Source organism: Syzygium oleosum, unplaced genomic scaffold, assembly GCF_021117445.2.
Source record: "Syzygium oleosum isolate NSW1041296 unplaced genomic scaffold, Sole_v2.1 Sole_v2.02, whole genome shotgun sequence".
NCBI classification, from domain to species: domain Eukaryota; kingdom Viridiplantae; phylum Streptophyta; class Magnoliopsida; order Myrtales; family Myrtaceae; genus Syzygium; species Syzygium oleosum.
In genome coordinates this window covers 9,691,108-9,714,695 of record NW_026607486.1, presented here as the reverse complement: position 1 = coordinate 9,714,695, position 23,588 = coordinate 9,691,108, and the positions used below count along the sequence as shown (strand labels likewise).

At 41.4% G+C, this 23,588-nt stretch overlaps 2 protein-coding genes across 2 annotated transcripts; both read right to left on the bottom strand.

The window, feature by feature from the left end:
- Window positions 1-641: 641 nt before the first annotated feature.
- On the bottom strand, window positions 642-5,750 carry LOC115689748 (uncharacterized). The gene is made up of 10 exons (XM_030615906.2): window positions 5,611-5,750; window positions 4,964-5,019; window positions 3,905-3,982; window positions 3,489-3,513; window positions 3,364-3,396; window positions 3,156-3,277; window positions 2,922-3,052; window positions 1,698-1,918; window positions 995-1,245; window positions 642-882 (listed from the first exon to the last, which is right to left on the bottom strand). The coding sequence occupies exons 2-10, from the start codon at window positions 4,964-4,966 to the stop codon at window positions 790-792; spliced, it is 957 nt and encodes a 318-aa protein (XP_030471766.1). The 5' UTR covers window positions 4,967-5,019; window positions 5,611-5,750; the 3' UTR covers window positions 642-789.
- A 2,912-nt stretch (window positions 5,751-8,662) lies between these two features.
- Window positions 8,663-11,554, bottom strand: LOC115690269 (NADH dehydrogenase [ubiquinone] 1 beta subcomplex subunit 9). The gene is made up of 6 exons (XM_030616575.2): window positions 11,342-11,554; window positions 11,184-11,225; window positions 10,635-10,716; window positions 10,195-10,250; window positions 9,326-9,399; window positions 8,663-8,844 (listed from the first exon to the last, which is right to left on the bottom strand). The coding sequence occupies exons 1-5, from the start codon at window positions 11,489-11,491 to the stop codon at window positions 9,358-9,360; spliced, it is 372 nt and encodes a 123-aa protein (XP_030472435.1). The 5' UTR covers window positions 11,492-11,554; the 3' UTR covers window positions 8,663-8,844; window positions 9,326-9,357.
- Between the last annotated feature and the right edge of the window lie 12,034 nt (window positions 11,555-23,588).

Sequence of the window (23,588 nt, the reverse complement as noted above, 5' to 3'; positions counted from 1 at the left end):
TCCTCTGTTGGAGCGATTATCTTTGAAAAGTAGATAATTCCTAATTCTAATTTTTTTATCCTTAAAGAGTGGATTACTCCTCGGTGGTGAACCAAAAAGCTCTTTATCCTCGGCTGGTAGTTTACCTTTAGGCCCTGATGGTGAGCTTCTCTTATCTCAAAGTCCTTTCACCTTAACCGATGGCTTGTCCTTTAAGTCTCAATGGTGAACTTCGTCAATCCCAATCTTCATTCTCAGTTGGTGACTCATCCTTTATACCTTGATGTCGATCATAACCTATCCTTTGGTTTCATTTTACCCTTCGATAATTATTCCGCAAACACACTCCCATCCATATACATAATCACTAAAACCTCATTTCCGGAATCACTCACCCACGCACACATCATAAAGCTTTGGGCCTGTCTATGCTTAGAAACCAAAGTGTGCTACAGCATTTCCTTGGTGTTAACACAAGTCTGAGCATTGATGGCTGAAACAGGTGGCGGAGAACACGAAATAGGGGTGAGAGGACAAGCCCACTTACACCATGGATGTAAGCCGACAGAGATACGCGGCATAGCTACATATACTTGAGATGGAGAAGTAAATCGATTTACCACAGGAGAGAGAGAGAGAGAGAGAGAGAGAGAGATCCAATCGGTCATAATTACACGTCAATTAAATTATCCACAACACCTAATCTTGCCTCGAGTTACCCTTCCACGATAACATAGCAAATATGCAAAGGTTCTGTATTCTCAATATCATACATGAATGCTTTTAGCAGAACAAGTCATTCAGAATAACTCAACCCCGCAGTGAATACTTCTTCCCTGAGAAAGCCTGGAACTTTGGCTCTTCCTTTGGAGGTTGCTCTTGTTTAGCATCTTTTGGAGCTTCCTGAAGGTTTGAGAGCAAAAGACTAATGTGAGCAGGCATCATCATCATGGTCTCTCTCTTTCCCCCTCTCCCTCAGAACAAGAGCATATGTATAAATGGTGAGAAGCAATACCTTTTGCTTCTCTTTTGGAGTACGGTTGGCATTTGATCCAAAAACAAGCTTTCCTTGAGTTTGGCGTGCCGATTGTGAAGTAGATGCTGCAGATGGGGTTCCTTTGCCATTAGTAACAGCAGATTGCTTGCCTACGGAAACACTTGTGGAAGCAGGCATGAGTGGATTCTTCGATGGTTTTCCATCCAAGCGTCTACCTACTCCAGTGAACGGGTTAAACTTTGGTTCATCCTCAGCAGGACCCTCTTCAACTGAAAGCATAGAGGGAAAGCGATCTTAGTTATGGCAGATATTAGTTGAACGCACTGCTGGCATTTCCTTCTATTTGATCTATAAATAGAAACTGATGGGGGAACAACTGTGGAAACTTGTCCAAGACTCACTCTAAAAAAACTATAAAGACAGACGATCCAAGGATTTTATACTCTTTATTAGAAGCCGACTAGGCAATGGGTATCTTATACAATAGCATGTTGACTAAATCGTTTTTGCGAAGTGAAGAGACAGCTATTTCAGCCAAGGTGATATCTCTAAGACATTTTTAACCCTGTCACTAATGTCTATGCCAGTACATTAATCTCAAAGATTAAAAATAGTTGATTCTATCCAATACCAACTACCTCAAGAAAGGTACCAGAAAGGCTGACCCATGTCCTGACAATAAAAGAGAGAATGAAGATGGAGTGTGCGGGAAAAGACATACCCTGTGCCGGTCCCTTGCTTGGAGCAGGTGCTACGGGCCTTTCAGGTTCTTTGTAATCCAACGGAGGTGCAAAATCAACCTCACAGTCTGTCTCAATTATACTTATGGCATGAGAAGGCTTTGTCTCTACGATATCAATATAGTACTTTTTGTTGTTATATGCCACCATGATACTATCCCCAGTGGTTAAGCAGGAATAATTCCTCAGAGTAGTCTCTAGGCTACACAATGCAAAACGAGAATGTAAACCACTAAAAGATTTTAACATTTCCAAAACATAACAATATCACATGTTCAAAGGAAATATATTATTCAGGACTGAGATAGTACATCTTCTAAGTCACAAGGAATTAAAAAACCGTAAGTGCACCATCAAGACCATTCTTCCAGCAACTAACAAAAACTCCACATAATATTCTTCTAAGTGAGTGTGCATACATGATCCAAACTGTCTAAACTACTAATCTCACCCCGTGTGGATAAGATCCACAACTTTATGTGAACAGACCAAGCATCTACTTAATCATCAAAAAATTAGATGTGCACCTCTTGCATCATAAGACAGTCTGATAAAAAAACTACAATCATTTATTGCATTAATAAAAAAATGAGGAAACTTCCAATAGAGTGCCTGGAAATGAAGGACAGTAGGACTATGGCGATTGTACAATAGAGTAGGTTCATGAATAAGAAAGCAGTCTGGAAGAAGATTGCCAAAGTCATAAAGTTCCTAAAACGGGAGAGAAGGAAAAAGTAAGCTTGATTGTTGTGACTTCTCCTAAAAATTATGAACGCAAAAAGATGGTGGAACTCAGACAGAAACTAAAAATAATCATGTTTTCAGTCAAACTACCTGAAAATTATTTCATATCCTTCAATCACGGAACTTTATAACCTTTCAAGATTTTTTGTTTCTCTTCAGTTCCACTGTCCCATAATACATAAAAATGTTTCTCACCTTTTTTCTAGTGAATATCCAATAAAAAACTTCAAATACTCTGTTTTCAACTCGCCTTAATTTTTTCAACACAGCAGCAGCAAGCATACCAATTCAGTGGTAGTTAGCCTGATACATCAGGCATCCTCCAGTAAAAAGTTCAGTCAGTAAGAACATTCATACAATAGAAAGAAGAGACTGAAAAAAATCCATATTCTGTCCATTACCAAAAAGGAAGCAGTGGCAACCATGTATGAATAAACTGGAAGTAGGACATGTTAACTAACATTGCTTTTGGGTTGGAAATATCCAAAAAGTCCTTTGTGTGGGGTTGCAGTTTAACGTATGTTCCCTTTGGAAGAGTTACATTTTTCACTTGGACAAAATCTCCTTCTTGCAAGAGCAGGTTCTCCATCATCTAGATCAAATAAATGAACCAGAAAAAAGAAAGATTAAGAAGATAATGGAATCTGTAATCAAAAAACAACGGCGAATTAAAACAAAGAAAAAGAGGATTCTACCCAATATGGCATGTATATCATCCCTTCTTCAGCAATAAACTCGAGAACACCACAATGAGATTCCCGTTCAGCAGCATTATTTCTCAGCTCAAACAACATTGGATAATCAATATGCAGGGATGCTGTAACAACGTGTTAAATGAGATTCCCATGATATGATACGGCCAAAACCAAGAGAAGAATACACACAACTAGTAAGTCAGCAAACCTAGGCGATCAAGGGCGGACGGAGGCATTATAACTGTGAAAGAAGAAGGAAAGGTATCATCAGAAAAATGAGTAAAAAAGAGAAACAACTTTCATCTCACAGGTGGTGAATGTAGATAAACTTACTTTTGTCACCACTTTCAATTTGTGGCTGCAAATCAAAGAAAAATCATAATTTAACTCTCACTAACATATAACATAAAAAGAAGAAACTGAAAAAACAAAACAGTCGGCGAGAAAGAAAAAAAGTTCCAGGATCTACATGGGAGCGGAACCTTAAACCAGCAGGGTAGATTGTCAGTCTGATTCCAAGGAATCAACAACTGACTCTGACATTTTAATTTCCAGGTTACAACGATGGAACCACCTCATCTAGATCACACTAGGTTCAGTTTCCTACTTCTCCCTTCCCCACATATCTATCAATAAAAATTGCATAATCCGAATCTTCAAAATCATTCACATACACTATATTCTATTTATTGAAAAAAAACACAATTTAATCACTGTAATGTTTGCAACAAATAGAAGGGAGTCCTGACCTTTTCAATGAACGATGCAGGGTAACAACGATATGTCTGCTCAAATGATGTCCCGTGATATCCATATCCACCAAAATACTGGTCATACAATCAGAAGAAAATTGTACTGTCATACCCAGATCTCAGTGTAAAGCATAAACAGAACCATTGACTCATCAAAAACCAGAAACCATGACATACAACCCCACCATCTGAAGACACAGAATGTTGAAGGAAGAGCAAGCTACCAGATTCCTATGCATATTTTGCTTCCATAATTAGCTAGTAGTGAAGATTAAACGATTATCAATACAAAAGATACGTCAAGAGAAAAAGCATAGATTGTGGACCAATATAAGCTAAGTTCGGGTACATGTAATCATCAGCAACAACAGTAAGATTTCCAGCAAAAGCCGATAGAGAGAGAGAGAGAGAGAGAGAGAGAGAGAGAGAGAGAGAGAGAGAGAGATCAGTCTTTTGGTGCTCATCATAGAGTGCGTTCAGTGTTAGTTAACTCTCACTGTTGGAGTTCGACAACTTCAACTAAATTTAAGAATCAATACTCTTTATATAAGGACACAGAGATTAGTATCAGGGAAGTAACAGATTCAACAAGATCCTGCATAGCAAAGATTATCTCTGTCATAGACTTTAGGAAAATGACATCAGTTCCTTTATCCACTTTATATAGCTTTTGTTTTCATAGCTCTTGTCTAGTGACCAATTAATTTTCTTGTTTTTCTCTATTCAGTCTAGTACCCTCCTAACCCTTCCTCTCCCTCTCCTGTCCCCCACCAACCCCCCACCCCCTCTTTTTTTTTCTTCAAAAGGTAAGACAGGGAGGGATTAGTCTCTGACTAAGGTACAGCAGTTGAACTTATTATAAAACTAACCCAGAAGTACACTCTTTCAATTCATTCGTAACTATCATAAAGACTTTAGTAGTTCCAGATTACCCCCAAAAGAATGAATTCAGTAGTTTTGCACGTTTACAACAGGGACAATATACGTCTCTAAAGCAAATAAACATGCTACCCCAGCCAACTCACCAACCATGAATATTAGACCAACGAAACTTACCATCTTGTGCAGCTTTTAAGACTGTTGCACAAAGTAGTGAGAACCTTCAAGCACACCTACAAGATAAAACGCTACAAAGCTCAAATAATAGCCAAAAAAAACTGGGAAGTTCATCAGGAAACTGTAAATCAACTCGGACAAATAATTACGGCGTCAGCATCAATTACTAAGGACATGGAAGAAATTCAAATAATTCCAGAATTCGTATCCTAGAAAAATTTCTTTCTTCTATGCCAGCAGCCATGTGGGGAGAGACATCATCTGTACCCTCAAACTAATTGAAGCCAAAAATCCACAAAATTGAACACCCCAACTACCCAAAGACCTAACTATCCAAATTCGCTCGTACCAAAGTCTCAATCCTTCGATTCAATACCCCCAAAAACCACAATCATAACCAATGCCCCCACATTCGCAACCTCGCGCGCGCACCTCGACCGCGCGAACTCGGCGCCCACAACATACAAGCAAAGCAAGCAGGATCGCTCGAGTCGCAGCAGTCATCTCATCCGATCATCGATCAATCACGGCACGACATACGAGGAACGACGAGGAACACGAAGGAATTCAGACAACTGCGGTCGTTCTCGGCAAACAAGAATCACATCGACAGCGCCGATTTTCAGGAACCGATAGATCGCGCCTACCGTACGGGGGGCGGTGGAGAGACGGAGAGAGAGATCGGAGCTCCGTCGGAGGATCTGTTTGCTTGTTCGAGTGGAGAAGGAGAAGAAGGAGAGAGAAATAAATAGGATTGGGGAAAGTGCGAGGAGGGGAGGGAGAGAATGAAAACGGATCCGTTGTTTCGGGTCGGGTAGAAACCGATGGGGGTAAAAGTGGGGGGGGGGCCCAAACGGTGCGTTCTGCGTATTGCGGACGCCACGTCGCTATCGGCCACTTAGCTTGGACTTGGGCTCGAACTTATGGGCCGGGCCAAGCTACAATTGGGCCGAGAGACAACGAAGACGAAAGGAAGGTAACGGCGCCGTTACTTTCGAGGGGAAGACCGAGGATTTTCCACCGCCCGTTCCGTTCGCTGCAAGCGACAACCGGAACCGTCAAGCATTAATTCTTTTTTTTTTTTTGGTCAAACATTCAAGCATTAATTCGCCATCATGTTTTTCCTTCATGATTTTATTAAAGAAAAAGGAAATATAATTCCTCCAAATATGGATCCTTGAGAAAAAGAAGCTAATGAAATATTGGTGTGCAAACCGAAAAAATCTTAGACTGTTTTTACTTGGTTCCTAATAAGTTTTTCAAGGTTAGGGTCTTTTTGGTAATTATCCCGTTTTTTTATTTTTCTGTTCTTTTGATTTTCGAAAAAGAAAAACAGAAATCCGATTGGTAAACTGTGTTAATTTTTCTATTCCCCATGATGGAAAAGTGGGCAGGGAATAAATTTGGAATAGAAATAAAGAGTAAAAAAAAAACAATCTACTTCTTCGTTCCGAGGAACGATTTCTGAAATAAGGTCATTTTCTTTTCTTTTCTTTTTTCCTTTCTTCTTTCTTCCTCCTCTAGTTGGTCATCGGGCCTCGACAATGGTCAGCGACCAGTTGGCCCCACCCATCCACCACGAGGTCAACCTCGCCATGGTCAGGCGAGGTCGCAAGGTCGAGCCTCGTCGATGAGGCTCACTTGAGGGCGGCCCTTGTCTTTGGCTAGTCGTCGGCCATCACTAAGGCCCCGTGAGAGGCTAGAGGAGGAAGAAGAAGAAAGAAAAAAAAAAGAAAAAAATTCAAAAAAATTCAAAAAATTCCACGTCACAAAAATTTTAGGGCACATCAAACTTTTTTTTTTCTTTTTGTATTTTGAGAATAAAAATTTTGTGCTATTACCAAACGCGTTCTTTTGTTCAAAAACTCGTCTATGGAATATAAATAAAAAAAACTATTTCCGAAAAAAAATTGTTCCTGACAACATAATGTTACCAAACCCTGTTCACCAGATTAAAATAAAATATATGTTTTCATTCCAGTCTGATAAAAAATCACTTAGCGAACACTGATTGGCTTTAGCGTAGTTGCAATTTACTGTGAGACCAATATCATTCATATGTTATAGTCAAAAAACTGATTTGGCTAACCAACGAGATATATTATGATGTTCGAGCTAACAAATGCGCTTATGCATTAACTGAATCGATTAATTATAAACATGTGATAAGGTGATTTTGTTTTATTTTCAACAACATTAAGGGCGTGTCTAAATTATTCGTATTGCCCTATCATTTGCCAAATCTTTTCTTAGCGTTTGTATTATGAGTTTAATTTAACGTCGATCATATGTATCGTCTAGAAAACACAAATCTCAATATGTAAAATCAATTATATTCAATAACCATTTAAAGTTCAATATATGGTGTCATACTTTTTCGATCTAAAATAAAGGGGCGTTATTTTAATCAGTATTTAAGACACTAGTTGATTATACCCAATATGATACAAGATAATATTATACAATCCTAGTTTGAAAAGAAAAACACTATTATACCAAGGAAATAAACTAACTACGTTTCTAATTTTGACGGTGCGATGGATTATCTTTGTACATGAAAAAATGAATAGAAATGAATAATGATAGAATAGGTTGTCTAAATATTACGGTATATATTTCGAAATCTTGTGGCCACAAAGGCCCATCACTTGCACAATAGAGGATAGGGGATCGGTTCCACCCTAAAATCAGGAAATGGAACAGACATGGTTGATTTTTCTATCTGTGGAATCGGAAACTGACCTCATCTACTTGGGAATTGGCGGTATTTTTTTCTTTAAAATGTTTTATTTTCTTTCCCATGAACCGGAAATCGGACCAGTTATTCCCGGTTTCATAAATTTTGAATCGGGATCCGTACCAACTCCAGTGGGAACCACCTAGATGCAACCGGTTTGATTCCCGAATTGGGCCAGGACTGATGCACATCCGTAGTATAGCGTGTCCCCAAGTTGTCAATATGTCCTTGTTATCAATTTATCAAATACCTTTCCGATCTAAAACAGACAGACATATGGCGACCTACATGTTTCTTGCACGGATGAATACTGTTGTTCATTGGCTTCTCATGCGAATCCGAACGCCATCTTTTATAGCTAGAAAACAAAGCCAAAAAAATTGACAACTTGGGGACAGACTAGAAAACTAAGGCCGATTCTGTGGTCCTTGAGCGACAAATCTTCTTGTACATTCTGTCGCAACTTGTCTTAAGAAGCAAAAGCTCGAAAAGCTTTCAATCCATGGTCTAGGTTTGAAGTATATGATCTCATGATCTTACGTCTACTACCTCCAAAAGAACAATTCTTGCTCCATGCTCGGTGGGCATTTATCACGGGACATCCCTTTTTAATAAGGACACCAACTTTTCCCTAGGACAAAATAAAATGACGCTATTGTCGAACTTCGAAAGGCAAATTACGAAGTTTAATGTACTTCGTTTTAATTATGAATAATCAAAAGACTCCATCTTCAACCCCGGGAGAAATTGTAAAACAAGCAAAACGAATTTGAATTGTTGACTTGCGCTTGAACTTGGGCAATTACTCCGAGCGCTGAACTAGAAATCACAATGTGCTATGGCAGGCTTATCTACACTACTGTCGTTTTGATGCCAAATCGACAGAAAAGCTAATCTATCCAAATGTCAACATGCACAATGACCATAATATGCGAAAGAAACTAGAAAAGAGCGATCAGGGAGGCAAGTCAATCTGCACTTCAAATCTTTCATCAAAACGTCAAAGTTAGGGAAAACACCCAAATACGCAGCAGTCAGGAGTAACTGAACATCAAAGGCAACATTGAGCTTCATCGTTATAACAGAAACAAGATATTGGCCGCCAGAGCCATCTTTCAACCCCATTTGCATGGACTCTCACAGCCTGCAAAACAAAAAATTACGGGATCTTTTCAAGGATTCAATCAATGACACCAAGTCTACCTCAATCTAGGTCAACATGCACGACAACCTAAGTGCATGAGTACAGGGAGTGCATATGTGTGTGCGTATGTTCATGTGTTTTGATCTGTACAGATAGGTAGGAGGGCGGTGGGTTTCATGCAGTCAGTGGTGGGCGCATGCAGAGAGAGAGAGAGAGAGAGAGAGAGAGAGAGAGAGAGATTTCCTTATATGGACAAACTTATAGCACAGAATCTGTGGCAACTCGTACCAACAAAAAGAATGAGTAGCCAAGAAATGGAAGGATTCAGAAAAAGCAAGCAGTCTAGTGAGCAGTGGCTTAGTGAAAACAAAATTGAGACACTATCACCAATCAAAGGGGAAAAACAGCCAACAAGTTAAACTCTACTAAATAAAACTTCAAAGTAAAAGAACATAATAATGAAAAGAAGACACATACTAACCTTTATTAACCAACAGGGAGCACTTAGCATTTTCAATCATTATCTTCACGACCATAATCATAAATTATCTCGATCTACAAAGAGAGGATGGATAAGAAAATAGTGGATCAGGAAGCTTAAGATATTTGTAGGACAGTCCACCACAATGTTGACAAAAATGCAGTGCTTACATCGTCATTTACAATGCAAGATAGCTAATAAAGTCCCTCGGTAAAAAGGGGAAGAAACAAGAGAAGGGTCTGAAAGCATCACCAAGAGGGAGAATCATACTATAGGCACTTCTTCAGAACTGACAAGTAACAAAAAGTAGGCAGTATGCATTGTAAAATTTGAGCCGGAAGAGACGAGATGGTGCCACAGGGAAGATAAATTTAACAGTCTAGCAATTGAGCACAATATGCGCACTAAAATAAGATTAACTGACCAATCTGCATTTTAAAATCACCATCGAATGCACTAAAGAGCATATAGAACTGAAAAAACTACATACTATTCGCGAACCCATCAAGATTTACAGACAAAGTTCTTCCACAGGTCAAATCATGGTAATGGTATGTCAATAAAAGAAAAGAGCATCGATGAGAGTGCAAAGCATACTGCATACATCCAGAAAATTGCAAACTGACTTGTACACAAATTGAGATCAACCCTTGTATGCCCTCACTGCTCATACTGTTGACCTATGATGCATAGCACATATAGAATGAACAAATAGATTTTCAATGAAATTACTAAGCATTGCCAACATCATCGAGCAGAATGCCAACTAAAGATGAAACGAACATTCTCTTGTGAAGATCAAAATCATTAGAGGATTCATACATATGGATAGCCACGTATCAATCACTTTGATTATCAAGAACACTTACCCCCGAAGGTGGTGTCGGGTTCCGAGTAAACTTGCTACCACCAGGAGCCCAAGGCACTGCAACAAGATGCATAAGTGAGTTGCGAGCCACATATAGGAATCAGGAGGATACTCATTTCTTGAAAGGCAAAAGAACGACGGAAGAATGAAGGAAGTATAAAGATTTCACATCATTCCACCAATAAAAGAAGGCTAAGTTCAAGAGCCCAACCGTATGCTAGGCAGAAACCTAGATCAGAGAATATATATGTATATATATGACAGAATGTCTACACTCTGATCGGATCTATTCCAAATAATACTGCAATCTTCATCTCATAGATCACAACATTTTGAATGTCCAGCGATGACACCTTTCAAGCAGCTAAACAACCGGGCTTCAGCTCATTCAAAAGTAACAGCCCAGTATAGAATCTAGTAGTGCATCTAACCAGTACTTACCAATGTAAGGATCAGGGTGCCGCCACTTATTGTAGCTAGCTTCCGCATCAGCAATCAATCTGTCGATGGTATCAAGATCCTCCTGCGTGTTTAAATAACAGCAAGCAAGCATTTTCACTTTTCTGTTATTACATTCATAAGCCACATTATCCTGTTACACTATTAAGCTCGAAAGCGAAACAATGATCAGTTTAGGGAAAACCATTACCAAAATCAAAGCCATACATTAACTGTCCAGGCTACTGTTAGCAAACGAAAAGCAAGTGAATTTAACATCTTGAGCACCACAAATATACAAAACTATTATTCCCGATGATGCAAGACGAAACAAGAAAGCATGGAAACTTATGAAGATAATAAGCAGGACAATCAGCCTAAATGGTGAACAGATAAAGTGCCTCCCTTTCCCCCCCACTACGCCTCGCGTTTCATGCCATTTCAAATTCCAGTTTCCTACTTGAATCGAACGTAATCTCCTCGATCAGTAAACTCACAAAAATTAGAGTTCTCGACATAGCACCAAACTGAGTACATCGAAGCGGATCGTACCACGTGTTTGTTGGATTCGAATCTCTCGCGCAAATCCGACGCCTGAAAACGCAGAGAAAAAACATTCCAAGCATGACGATCAGCAGCCGAATGTTGAGAATCAGATCGAGCGATTGAGGAACTGCGAAACCCTAAGAGAGAGGGAGAGAGAGGAGTACGTCTTGGTAAAAGAGGTGGCGGTGCACGGCCCAGTTGAGAGTGTCCTTGAGGGCACGGCGGTAGAGGATGCGGACTCTCTCCTTCTGAGCCGCCCTCCGAGCCAGATACCCCGCCGTCGTCGCCGTCGCCGCCGCCGCCGCCGCGCTCATTCTTCTCCGTCTGGACGCTTCTCTGTCTCTCCCTCGCCCACTGGTGATGAGGAGTTCGATGTGACGATTTTTTGTTTTTTTGGTCGAACGATGTGACGATTGACTAGTGAAATTACGCAGCTAGTCTTTTCCTCGCGGTTTTAGAGCTGCGTTAACTTTTTTTTTTTGACATAATTTTTAGAGCTGCGTTAACTTAACCGGCTGGTTTGACCCAAAAAAAGAAAATTAATCGGGTATTATTTTTTTTATATTTACTAGAAGTCGTAAAACTTATCGCGAAAGTATAATTAAGTCTTAATGTTAGAATATTTAAATAATAAATCACGCCTTCATATAACATCTTAAGCTTTTAAAACAAATGGCAATGGTCCCACAAAAAAAAGTTATAATATTTAAATAATAAATCACTTTTTAAAAGTTTTAGGACTCAATTGCATTTTCACAACAAGTTTTAAGACTTTTAGTGAACATATCCTATTTTTTATTTCATGGGATAATGACACAAACAGTCCTTGAAGTTTAGCTCAATATGTAATATGGTCCATGAATTTATATTTTATTCAATGTAATCCCTGAACTTTAGCTTAATATTTAATATGATTTCCGAATTTTTAATTTGTTCAATATGGTCCATGGATTTTTTATACATATTCAATGTAGTCCCTAAATTTCACAGAGCATATTATAAATTGAATTAAAGTTAATGGATCGTTTGTATCATTTTCTCACTTATATTCAATTACTATCTTCTCTTTATTTTTTATAAAATAATTGATGATTTTTTTTTCTTTTCCCTATAACTATCTCTACGACCCGTGTGATGCGCGAAACGGTTAAAGAAAATAATTTGCAAATAAATTTAAAGTAAAAAAAAGTTCCATTTTATAAAATTTATGAGGAGAAAAAAACATTAGTTTCGTATATAATTGACATTTTTCGCCATCTTCTCTTGTCATATCTAATTACTTTTATGTGCTAGAAATTTGAGTATAATTGCTTCTATGTATGAAATTTATGTATTATCTCTAAATTCTTTTCTTGGGATCTCTCCCTCCTCGTTCGCTAAATTAGGCATCGGTCTTCTTGTGCCCGAGCCCGAGGCCGAGAGGGTTCTTTTGCTTTGTGATACGTAGCTAGGTCTCGCTTTCGAGAATTGGGTGCCCCTTGTGATTCCACCGTGGAGAAATCACAACCCTGAGGTGGCGACACGTGTCCAAGGGGGGCCCACCTGTCAGGAAGGTTCCACGATGGAATCACTCCCACGGCACAGAGCTGAGAGGTCTGGATGAGAAAATTTTTGAATAGAATCAAGTGCCCTCTCTCTCCACTCTGTCTCTCTCTTTCGCGCTCCCCATCCAGATCTCTACACTTCATCTCCCTCACGCCGCGTCGACGCCGACGCCGACGCCGCCTCCAACAAGAGACGCCCTAGCCTCAGACACCAACGCCGACGACGCCTCCGACGAGCAAGGCCCGCCGCTGCCCACGAGCGACGTCCGTCGCCTCCCATGAGCCGTCGCCTCCCACAAGCGAGGTCTGCTGCCTCCGACGAGTGAGGTCTGTCTCCTCGCGCCGACGCTGCCTCTGACGAGCGACGCCCTTTCCTACGCCTCCGCCCTAGCCTCTAACGCCAACGCCAACGACGCCTCTAATGAGCAAGGTCCGCCGCTGCCCTTGAGCGATGTCTGTCGCCTCCCACGAGCGAGGTCCATTGCCTTCGACGAGCGAGGTCCGTCTTCTCGCGCCGGCGTCGACGCTGCCTTCGACGAGCGACGCCTTAACCTCCGACGCCGACGCTGACGACACCTCCGACGAGTGACGTCCTAACCTCCGACGCCGACGCTAACGATGCCTCCGACGGGCTGCGATTTTTCCACTGTGGAATCACAAGAGGCACCGAATATTTTCTCAACAAATAGTTCTATTTTCTTGAGGGAGCTAACCAGATTCCCACAAACTGAAATCCGAAGTCCGAGTGTTCTTTTGCTTACCTTCGCATCGCTTGATAAGCCATCGCCTAATTTGAGAGCTGAGGTCTTATCAACGAGTGTATTCACGATCCATAAGGCATGACACTCTTCGCTTTTGTTGCTTTTCCCCCCTTTCTCTCGATCTCTCTTGCTCTTTCTCTGCTTGTGTCTCTTTTGACTTCCTGTTTTGGTCCCTAAAATTTGGTGATGAATTGTTAGATTCTTTGTCTATGACCAGCTATTCTGCTTAAAACAAGTGCATTCATAATTATGCTGGTGGCTGGTACTCTATCATTTATTGTGGTTTCTGCAGGTGATGATTTAGAAGTGGGCACGTCTACAATATGCCTGGAGGACCAGTTAAGATCGCTAGGATTTATCAATGGAAATGATGGTTCTTGGCTTTTCTCGATCACTATTTTAAGGAGGGCACAGTTCGGCTGTGTTTCAATTGCCCCAGAGGATGCTCTATTGGATCTCTCTTTCGAAAGAGAGGAAGGAAGCAATGTGGGTGTGGAGTGGCTGTCAATTTTTTTTATGGTGTTGTAGCTTTAGAGCTCTGTTGTCCTATGCATGGTTGTAGTGGTGGCCACAGAAGTGATTGAGTGATCTTTTTTTTTTTTTTGATAATCGAGGGTACGCACGTACGGCCGACAGCCAATAGCGACTATACCTCAAAAGGAACTAGCACAGCAACCCACCGCCATGGCCCCCCACTTAAATCGCAATAGCAATGCTGGGGAATCAATCCTAGGTCTCACGGGTAAAGATTAGGAACGTCCTAACCAGCGTAGCTGCCCACGGGTGGGTGAGTGATTGAGTGATCTTTTAGTGTGTCATACTTTTAGAAAATGCTATGTGCAAGGATTTGGCATTGTGCAAGTAGTTCTGCACAATGCCAAGTAATCAATTTTGTTTTTTTAGAATGAAGGATTAGAAGCCGTTAAGTGTATATAAACAGATATTAAAAATCAGCTTGTATCTGTTTTAACTGCTATAGTTTTTGGAAATATAGCACATCTTAAAAGCTAGAAGCGAGGGTTGAAAAGTCCTTTTAAACACCTCTGAAGACTTCAATTTTATTTTACCTTTTGGTTTTGCATATTGGCTGTAAGAAACTGCAAAAAGGATGATCATCTTGTTTTGGTTCCTTGATTAACATGCTGGCCTCTGAATCTACAGATGAATTCTCATGCACCTGGTTATATATTGATTGTGGTTCTGGGGCTATTTCTATCCCTACATGCAGATGAAGTTTTCTTTTTTCGGTATCTAGTACAGAAGATGAGCTACATTATGTTTAGTGGTGCGAGTGTGTTGAGGTTGTTCTATTATGTGTTTGCCTCAGAACTCTGAGGAAGAATGGTTTTTCTAGGTTCTGCTCTTGTTGAGTTCCTTTGCCTGATGTAGAGTTGAAGTGTATTGCTTGGTGGGTGTTTGTTTACCTGTGATTTGAGGTTGAACTTGGATTTACAAATTACAAAATAGGTGGATTTGAGGTTGAGTTTGGATTTTCCTAGGCGTTGACGCCCACCTAGCCAATGCTGATGCCGCCTCTGATGAGCGAGGTTCGCCGCTGCCCACGAGCAACGTCCGTCGCCTCCCACGAGCGAGGTATTTTTCAGATCGTGATGTCTTTTTTCCTCAGGTATATTTTCATTCACTACATTTAGTTGATATGAGCGTGCTTGTCGAAGGGCTTCTCGCTAATACAGGTTGGGATGAGCTTGTTTATGTTTGGCAACATGGACTGACCCTAGAGCTCCTTGAATTAGGATAAAAATTTCATTTTTTGGGGTCCCCTCGTTGAGCTGTGTCAACTTGGGATCAGGATTCTGAATGGCCAAATTTGAAAGTGTAATTGTCATTCTACGATTGATCTTGGTAAATGACTTGTAAATAATTAGACTGTAAATTAGATTCAATAAATAAGGGAAAATTTCTATTTGCATTATCAGAATGGTGATTTTGCGCTTGTTAGGTTCACCTTGTATGGTATAGCATCAGTGATGGTTCTCCTGTGTTTGTTTATTGCTGTGATTATTTAAACTAAGCTTTCTAGTCTTATTATAAGGATCTAGTTGCTGTTGCTGTAGTGAAACTTGTGTCTCGATTATAAATTTTCCGTGTTGCTTGGTTTGATCAGGGAAAGACCATGTAGTTGCCTCTTCTTTGTCATGCGAGGATGAGGTTGACTTTCAATATTATCAGTTCCTTTGTTTGGTTAGTGCAGCATTCTTTGATACTTCTCACTTTATGGTCGCTCTTTCCAACTTGTTTATCACCTGTTCTGGGCATGGGAGTTCTAACTTCTTCGACAAAATAATTATTGTGCTTGTCTCAAAACATCATTTCTTTGTTAATTGTGTTTTCTGAGCATTTGAAATGATTTGAAAGTGTCATTTTAATGCCTCTCTCGGAGGTGCATATTGTCCGATCAAATAAAATAAGTATTTTTGTTAGCGTGTGAAAGGGCAAAAGGACACTATTAGTGCTATAACTTGTGTACGGAGATCACTTTGGTGCCATAACTTTTTTTCGGATCACTTTGGTGCCAACTTTTTTGAAAAATGACCTCTTTAGTGCCAATGCTGACATATCTGGCCGGAAATCCTACGTGGCGCTGACATGGCTCGCCGGAAATCCTACGTGGCGCTGACATGGCTCGCCGGAGAGGTCCATGGCTCGCCGGGGAGGTCCAGTCAGCATTAAAAACAAAAAATGATGCCGTTTAGTCCGATGACGTGTACTTTTTTAGAAAAAAAAAATCAAACATTGCAGTAGCGGCGAGGGTTCCCTCGCCGCTGCTGCTGCCACCCCACCACTGCCGGGAAGGGCCGGTAGTGGTGGGCGGAGTGGTCGGCGAGGGTCGCCGGCCCCTGGCCGAGGCTCGGCGACCCTCGCCAAGAGGAAGCGATTGCCTTTGCTGGTGAGGCGAGACCTCACCGTTGCAACCCAGGCGATGGCGAGGTCGGCCTCGCCAGATCTGGCGAAGCTCGCCGGTGGGGCGAGCTTCGCTAGATCTGGCGAGACCTCGCCGTTGCAACCCAGGCGATGGCGAGGTCGGCCTCGCCAGATCTGGCGAAGCTCGCCGGTGGCCGGCGGGGCGAGCTTCGCCAAATCTGGCGAGGCCCACCTTGCCGTTGCCTCATTCCAGGCGACGGCGAGGTCGGCCTCGCCTTTGCCGGGCAAGGCGAGACCTCGCCGTCATGACCCAGGGGACGGCGAGGTCGGCCTCGCCAGGCGACGGCAAGGTGGGCCTCGCCTTTGCCGGGCAAGGCGAGACCTCGCCGTCATGACCCAGGGGACGGCAAGGTCGGCCTCGCCAGATTTGGTGAAGCTCGCCCCGCTGGCCACCGGCGAGCTTCGCTAGATCTGGCGAGGCCGACCTCGCCGTCGCCTGGGTCACTACGGCGAGGTCTCGCCTCGCCCGGCAAAGGTGAGGCCGACCTTGCCGTTGCCTGGGTCTTTGCTGGGTGAGGCGACCTCGCCCAGCCAAGGGCCGGCGGGGCGAGCTTCGCTAGAGATCGGCGAGGTCGGCCTCGCCAGCCCTCCCCTATGGCCGGTCGCCGGTCGTCGGTTCGGCGACCGAGAAAAAGTTAGGGAAAAAAAAGATTAAAAAATTTGAAAAAAAGCCACATAATTTCCACGTGTACAAGTCAGACCATTTTTTTAAAATATAAATGCCACATCAGCTTTTTGGTCGGAGTCACTAAAGTGATCTATTTTCCTACGATTTGGCACCAAAGTGATTTGAAAAAAAGTTATGGCACCAAAGTGATCTCCGTACATAACTTATGACACTTCTGGTGTCCTTTTGCCCGTGTGAAAGATTGTGAGTTAGTATAGAGTAGATGTCTCAACATTCCTGTCAATAAGTCAGCTTGGACTGAGCTGCCGATAACTAGTACTTATTTATACTTTCTTGATGCCGAATGGGTCGATATTTGCCTTCTCACCCTATGTTTGAAGAAATGCCTATGCCAAATCTATTGAGTGTTTGAGGTTTTGAAGTTGCTAGATCGAATGGACCGAATGGATAGGGTAGTGCTAGCGTAACTCGATACATCCTAATGAATGGCGTGCTATACTTTATCTGGTGGCTTCAGAATGAATAGGGTGTTGCGGCTAGAATTTGGTGGGGGGGGGGGGGGGGGTTTATTCATCTTTGGTGATTGCCATGATTAGCCCGCCAGGTGTTCGTTAAAATTCCCCCAGAGAAAATTGAGTTGAATATCTCACTAGCTAATCATCTTTTGTGAATGTGTACTAGAGATGACGACAATAAATTAGAGATGATGTGGAGAGGACCTTGAATGAGCGGACTGATTCTGTACCTGCACTGCTGTTGCATAGGGTCCTGCTTCATTCGTGGTTGAACAAAATTTGTGAGAGGGCTTGTCCTACTTTATATTGGTGTGTGATGACGTACTGCTAGTTTGGTGCATCAACTAGACTCCATATCTAATTGTAAATCGCATTGAAACACAATTTTTTCCGTTTGAGCAGTTCATGGTAGTTTTGTCTGGAGAATTCTATGGTCTCCTAATGAAAATGTGTCCTCACTTAAGTGCGTATGCTTGAAAAATTCCTTGTTTTACGTGGTCATCCGTCAAAACACTTGGGTAAGAATAGTCCTCTTTACTTTTTTGAAATATGACTTCCACTTTTTAAATTAGGAAGTTGTTTTCCTTAGTTTTGAACTTGGTAGTATTGCATGAATCGTCACTCGCTATTAAGTGTTTGAGCTCCTTAGAATGAATGGTAGTGCATCACATTTCAGCCCCTTGCATTAAATCGATGTCACCTGCGAATCGATGTCACACTTCATGCTCATTTTATCATGATGGTAGTTTTTTCGGATATTGTCATCTCTAACTTTACATATATGGCAGTGGCTTGCTCATATACATAAATTTTCCATGGATGACAACCTCCATTTGAAAAAAGAAGAAGAAAAGCTCAGTTGTGTTGCATATATGTATCGTGCGTGCGTAGTTTCTACATTATAGTTTTTAATGTCTTTTCTGATAATGAACTCCACATTCCAGTTTTTTGAGCATATACATGAGTATGGACATCTGTAGCAATTGATATACATCTATTTCTCGTCAAGTAGGGTCATTACTGAACTTAAACCTACTGGAATTATCTTTCAAGCTTACTGGTTGGGACTGTTTTGGTGTCATTTTAATCCCAATTTGGTATCAATTTGGGTGCAAATTTATCGGATGGCTAAATCAGAGGTAATTCTTTGCTCATACTATGTGAAACATATTTTTCTTAAACCACCACGTTGATAACTTTTTGTTCTTTTAGTTGCAGCATGAAACTTCCCATCTTGCACACATAATGCGTGATATGGAAAAAGATTATGAGTTTGCGATAGGAATGGTTTTTCCAAATAAACTTGAAGTGTACCATAAGTATGTGGCCTAGCAATCGGCAAAGGATTTGGGGTGAGAAAGGGTAATATGTTTAAAAATGGTAAAGAAGAATTAACCCGACGGACTTTTGTGTGCAAATGTTAGGGGCATTTGGTCAGCTCATTTGATCAAGAAAAGAAATTTGAAAGGTATGAAGTTAGATTAGGCTGTCTTGCTCATATCAAATTTAAGGTTAATAATGGTGTCTATGAAGTCATGAAGCATATTTTTGAGCATAATCATGCATTTATTCTGGACGATCAAAAGCATTTGATTAGACGTGGAAGAATCATGTCTAATATTTCTAAGAGTGTCTTAGTTGATATGAGGAAAGCCGGCATTAGAGGGACTACGACGTATAAGTTTTTAGCAACTGAAGCAGGAGGAAGCAAAAACTTGGGTTTTAACTTGCATGATTGTCAAAATTATTTGCAAACGAAAAGATCCGATGGTATAAGTTGGGGAGATTGTCAAAGTGTTCTAAATCATTTTCATCTCATGCAAATGCAAAAGCCAATGTTTTCATACACTGCACAGGTAGATCAAGATGGTAGATTGACAAATTTATTTTGGAGAGATAGCATGTCGAAATTTGATTATGATTGCTTTAGTGATGTGCTAGTGTTTGATACCACGTATCGTACCAACAAATATAACATGATATGTGCACCATTTTTTTCGGATTAATCACCATTGGAAGAATGTTTTGTTCGATTGTGCATTTTTGTTGGACAAGACTATAGAATCATTTATATGGTTATTTGAGGCTTTTTTGAAGTCTATAGGAAATAAGGCTCCAAAAACCATATCCACTGATCAAGACTAAGCCATGGCAAACGTGTGATATCTTGAAACTTCGACCTATTTTGGTGACATATAAAATGGTGATTTCATCGACGTTTTATTAGTTAATTCTCGTCCTGACCTGATCACTCAGGGAATACTAATCAAAGGGGAAAGGCTATTGAGGCATTTACTTCTAACAACCGCTCGTTAGTTTGAGATGTACTGTAGTTTCGATTGAATGATTTTAGCCACTAATTATGATCCGATTTTGAGTGTTGAATGTTCAAGGGTTTCACAACCGATTCATAGGACGTCGCCTCACAATTTTACAAGTTTGCCTTTGAAAATCTCAAATTCGAATAAGGATCAAAGAATCGGGAATTTGACGCGAGAAACGGAAATGGACCGGGCAAGAGCCCATTGGGCCTCACGCCCAAGGGGGCCGGCTAACAAGGCCCAATAAAAATAAGTCGGCCTGTAATCGGTACATGGGCCAAGGACAACGTGGTAATTTTAGGGGACAAAGTTGAGAAAATTACAAAAATGCCATTGTGGACAAGTGTCAACCAAAGAAGAATTTTGGGGGATATTTTTGTGGAATAATCACGTTGACTCTCTCTCTCCCTCTCCTATGGCTGACCACCCCACCATCGACTCCCCACCAAACCCTATCATTTCTTCTTCTTCTTCTTCTTCTTCTTCTTCTTCATTCTCGACTTCTCCATTTTGCTGCTCACCGCCGGTCCATTCTTGCCAGAAACAGCCACTGCCGTGCGCCGCTCTTCCTCGCCGATGACCCATTGCCATCTCAGCTCCGTTTTTGGCCGAGCAACTTCGCCCCAGCTAAGCCACAGCCGCCCATTGCCGGTCAGCCCCAAGTTGCGCCGCCCGTCACCGCCACTTGTCTGCCGCTGTCCAAGACGCCAAGCCACCACCACCAGCCGTCGTTCCACGCTTGGAACAGCCCCTGAGTTGTCGCCGAACAGCCACTAGCAGCCGCTCCTCTGTCGCGTCTGTCCACCGCCATCCGTCGCTCGCCGTGCCCAAGCCGAGGCCACCACGGACAGCCCGTGTCGTCGCCATCGTCCTCGCGTCGTTGCCATCGTTAGACGAGTAAGTTAACCCCTAATCCCTTGTTTGGGGTGTTAAACTTACTTAGGGTAGTTTAGATTAGGTTAATAGTTATTTAAGTGTGATTAGGGGATAAGTTATCGGTGGATTATTGGATTATCTTTGGCGATAAGTTATCGGCGGATGATAGGTTATCAATGGATACGGTGATAGGTTATTGATGAATGGTCGATAGGTTATTGGTGATTTTAGCGACAGGTTATCGGGAATTGTTTGATAAGTTATTATTGATTGAGTGATAGGCTATCACTATTTACGTGATAAGCTATCGCTAATTTGGTGATAAGTTATCAATTATTTTATTGAATATTAATATTTTATTATTAAATAAATTAATTTCCGAAAATTAAATATTAATATTTTCGAATAATATTTTTATATATATTCCGAATTGTGATTGTTTTATGCTCAAATTGTGATGACAATGTTGGTAATCACCGTATAAATTAGCTTATATAGCTAAATGATTTGAATGAGTATTTTCAAGAAAAGATTATGAACCTTTGAAAATAAATTATTTTATAGTTGTGGGCAAGAAATGATTTCGATACCTTGAGAACGAAAGCATATTTTGAAATGATGTTTTTTTGAAATCGAGCGACCGTTTGCATATGTGATCACGTGAAATTGTGGTGTGGCGTTGTTATGAGCACGATTCATATTTGCATTGGCTAATTGAAAAGATAAGAATTGGCTTGAATGCTTGAGTGCCCGTGTGGTCATATGTCAGAGTCGTCTTGCTGTAGATTGCTTGATGTTGCCTGATTTATCGAGGTTTTGTTGTAGATCGCTTGACAATATCCGATTTGTCGGATGCCTGGAGATTATCTGGATTACCGATATTCCGGATGACGAGTTGGGGCCGAAGCCGGATTCGATGCTCCTTACGGGATACCATCTTACTGTAAATCGTTTGATGTTGTCGTATTGGAATGCTGTCTTACTATAGATCGTTTGACATTGCCGTGCCCGATAGAGCGGGACGATGTCCGGTCATGCCGGAAGACTACCATCTTGCTGCAGATCGCTTGATGTGTAGTGGCTCAGAGAGGTCATAATAAATGGAATACACATGTTTGCATAGTGCTTAATTATGGGGTGAAAATTGCTAGGCATGGTATGGGACGTGCCTAAGTGGGTTTTACCTTATAATCGAGACACGCACGTGTATGGATGCATGATGCATGGGAAATCCCGATAAGTGTTCCAAGTATGTGTTATGCTTGATGCATTGTTGTGACACTTGATAACCTATGTCATGTATGTTGTGTGTGCCAAAGCGAGGTAAGGTTGCCTACGATTGTTCATCGACTTGCTAGTGATCAGTTTATTAGGTGTGACCGTGTGGCTAGGAACCCCAAGGCGAGTTGGCCTCCTAAGCGGGGCTTAGGCCGTTAACTTATTGAGATTCCATCTCATTTGTTGTTGTTAAACCTCTTTCAGGACCTTAGCATGTCGATGCACCCGGTACGGTTCGGAGTCTCTCAGGATATGGATACCATTATTTCCATGCATGTGTTTCCCGACAAACCGTACATTTTTTAGCACCACTGGACAACAGTTTGGGTGGATGAGGGATTGCCTTATTGGGTCACCCATCGGTTCTAGGCCTAGTTTGTTAAGGATGGTGAGAATTTGTTTGGGCCTCTCAAAGGTTTCGACGGTCCTCCGAAGGAGGGTCCCGGGCACGAGATATGGGACCCTATAGATGTTGACCCACGTGACAGGTCAATAGAGAATCCTAAGCCTGAGCCCAATCCCGCTCCCAAGTACCCGTCAGATTTTGAGCCGTTGGAGCATGATCTTGACTCGCCCTACTTCGACTCATCGACCCTCTACATGGATAGCCCATGAGTGACCTGTCTGGAAGCTGACTTTTTGACTGACATGCTGTGGATGTAGTAGATTGACCCCCAGCCTGGTATCTTTTTGTAGGCTTGTGTGGAAATGCCTGAATGGGACTTGTAAGAAAATGTTTCTCAGGGATTAATCAAGTAAATACTAAAATGGTGTTTTGGTTTGACTGTTGTGAGCTATTTTCCTATCTATCCCTGTTTATTGTTGTTGTCTAGATGATTGTTGTTATAGCTTTCACATGCATAATTAAAAGATGAAATGAAGGGTCGGCGATAAGTCCTGGGATGTCGCATCTCAACGACCATAGCGGGATATTGCGCACTCGTAGGATTCGGGGCATGACAAAAAGCCATTAGAACGGTGTTTCTGAATACACAACACTGTTTATGTACTTGGCACATCGGGAAAAATGCCAACCAAAGCATCCCACATCTTTACCATAAGCCGGGTTTTAAGGATACATATTTCTTAGCGCTTATGTAGATGTACATCGGAGGAAGAATTTGAATTTACTTAGAGGGAAATGAAAAACGAGTAGGATACTGTGAATAACACTTAGCTTCGGAGATTATACGACATTAGACACAAATGGAGTTCAGCTTTTGGTCATGACATTTTTACATGTGGTATAAGATCCAGTCAAAGGAGTGAGAGCACTAATAATGTCTTCCAATGTATGTCGACGAAGATATTGACTCTTGTAGAGTTTGTCCACCACTATGAAAAACAAGTGAAGCACATGAGAGAAATTGAGACTTAAGATGATTACAGTAGTCGAGGGAATCCCAAATTGGCAATTTTGGGTAATGACATCTTGACGCATGTTGCTAAAGTGTATACCCGTACCATTTTTAAATGGTTTAATGATGAATTCATACAAAGTGTCTATCAACGTATTTCAAGTGAAGATTTGATGGATCGGTTTAT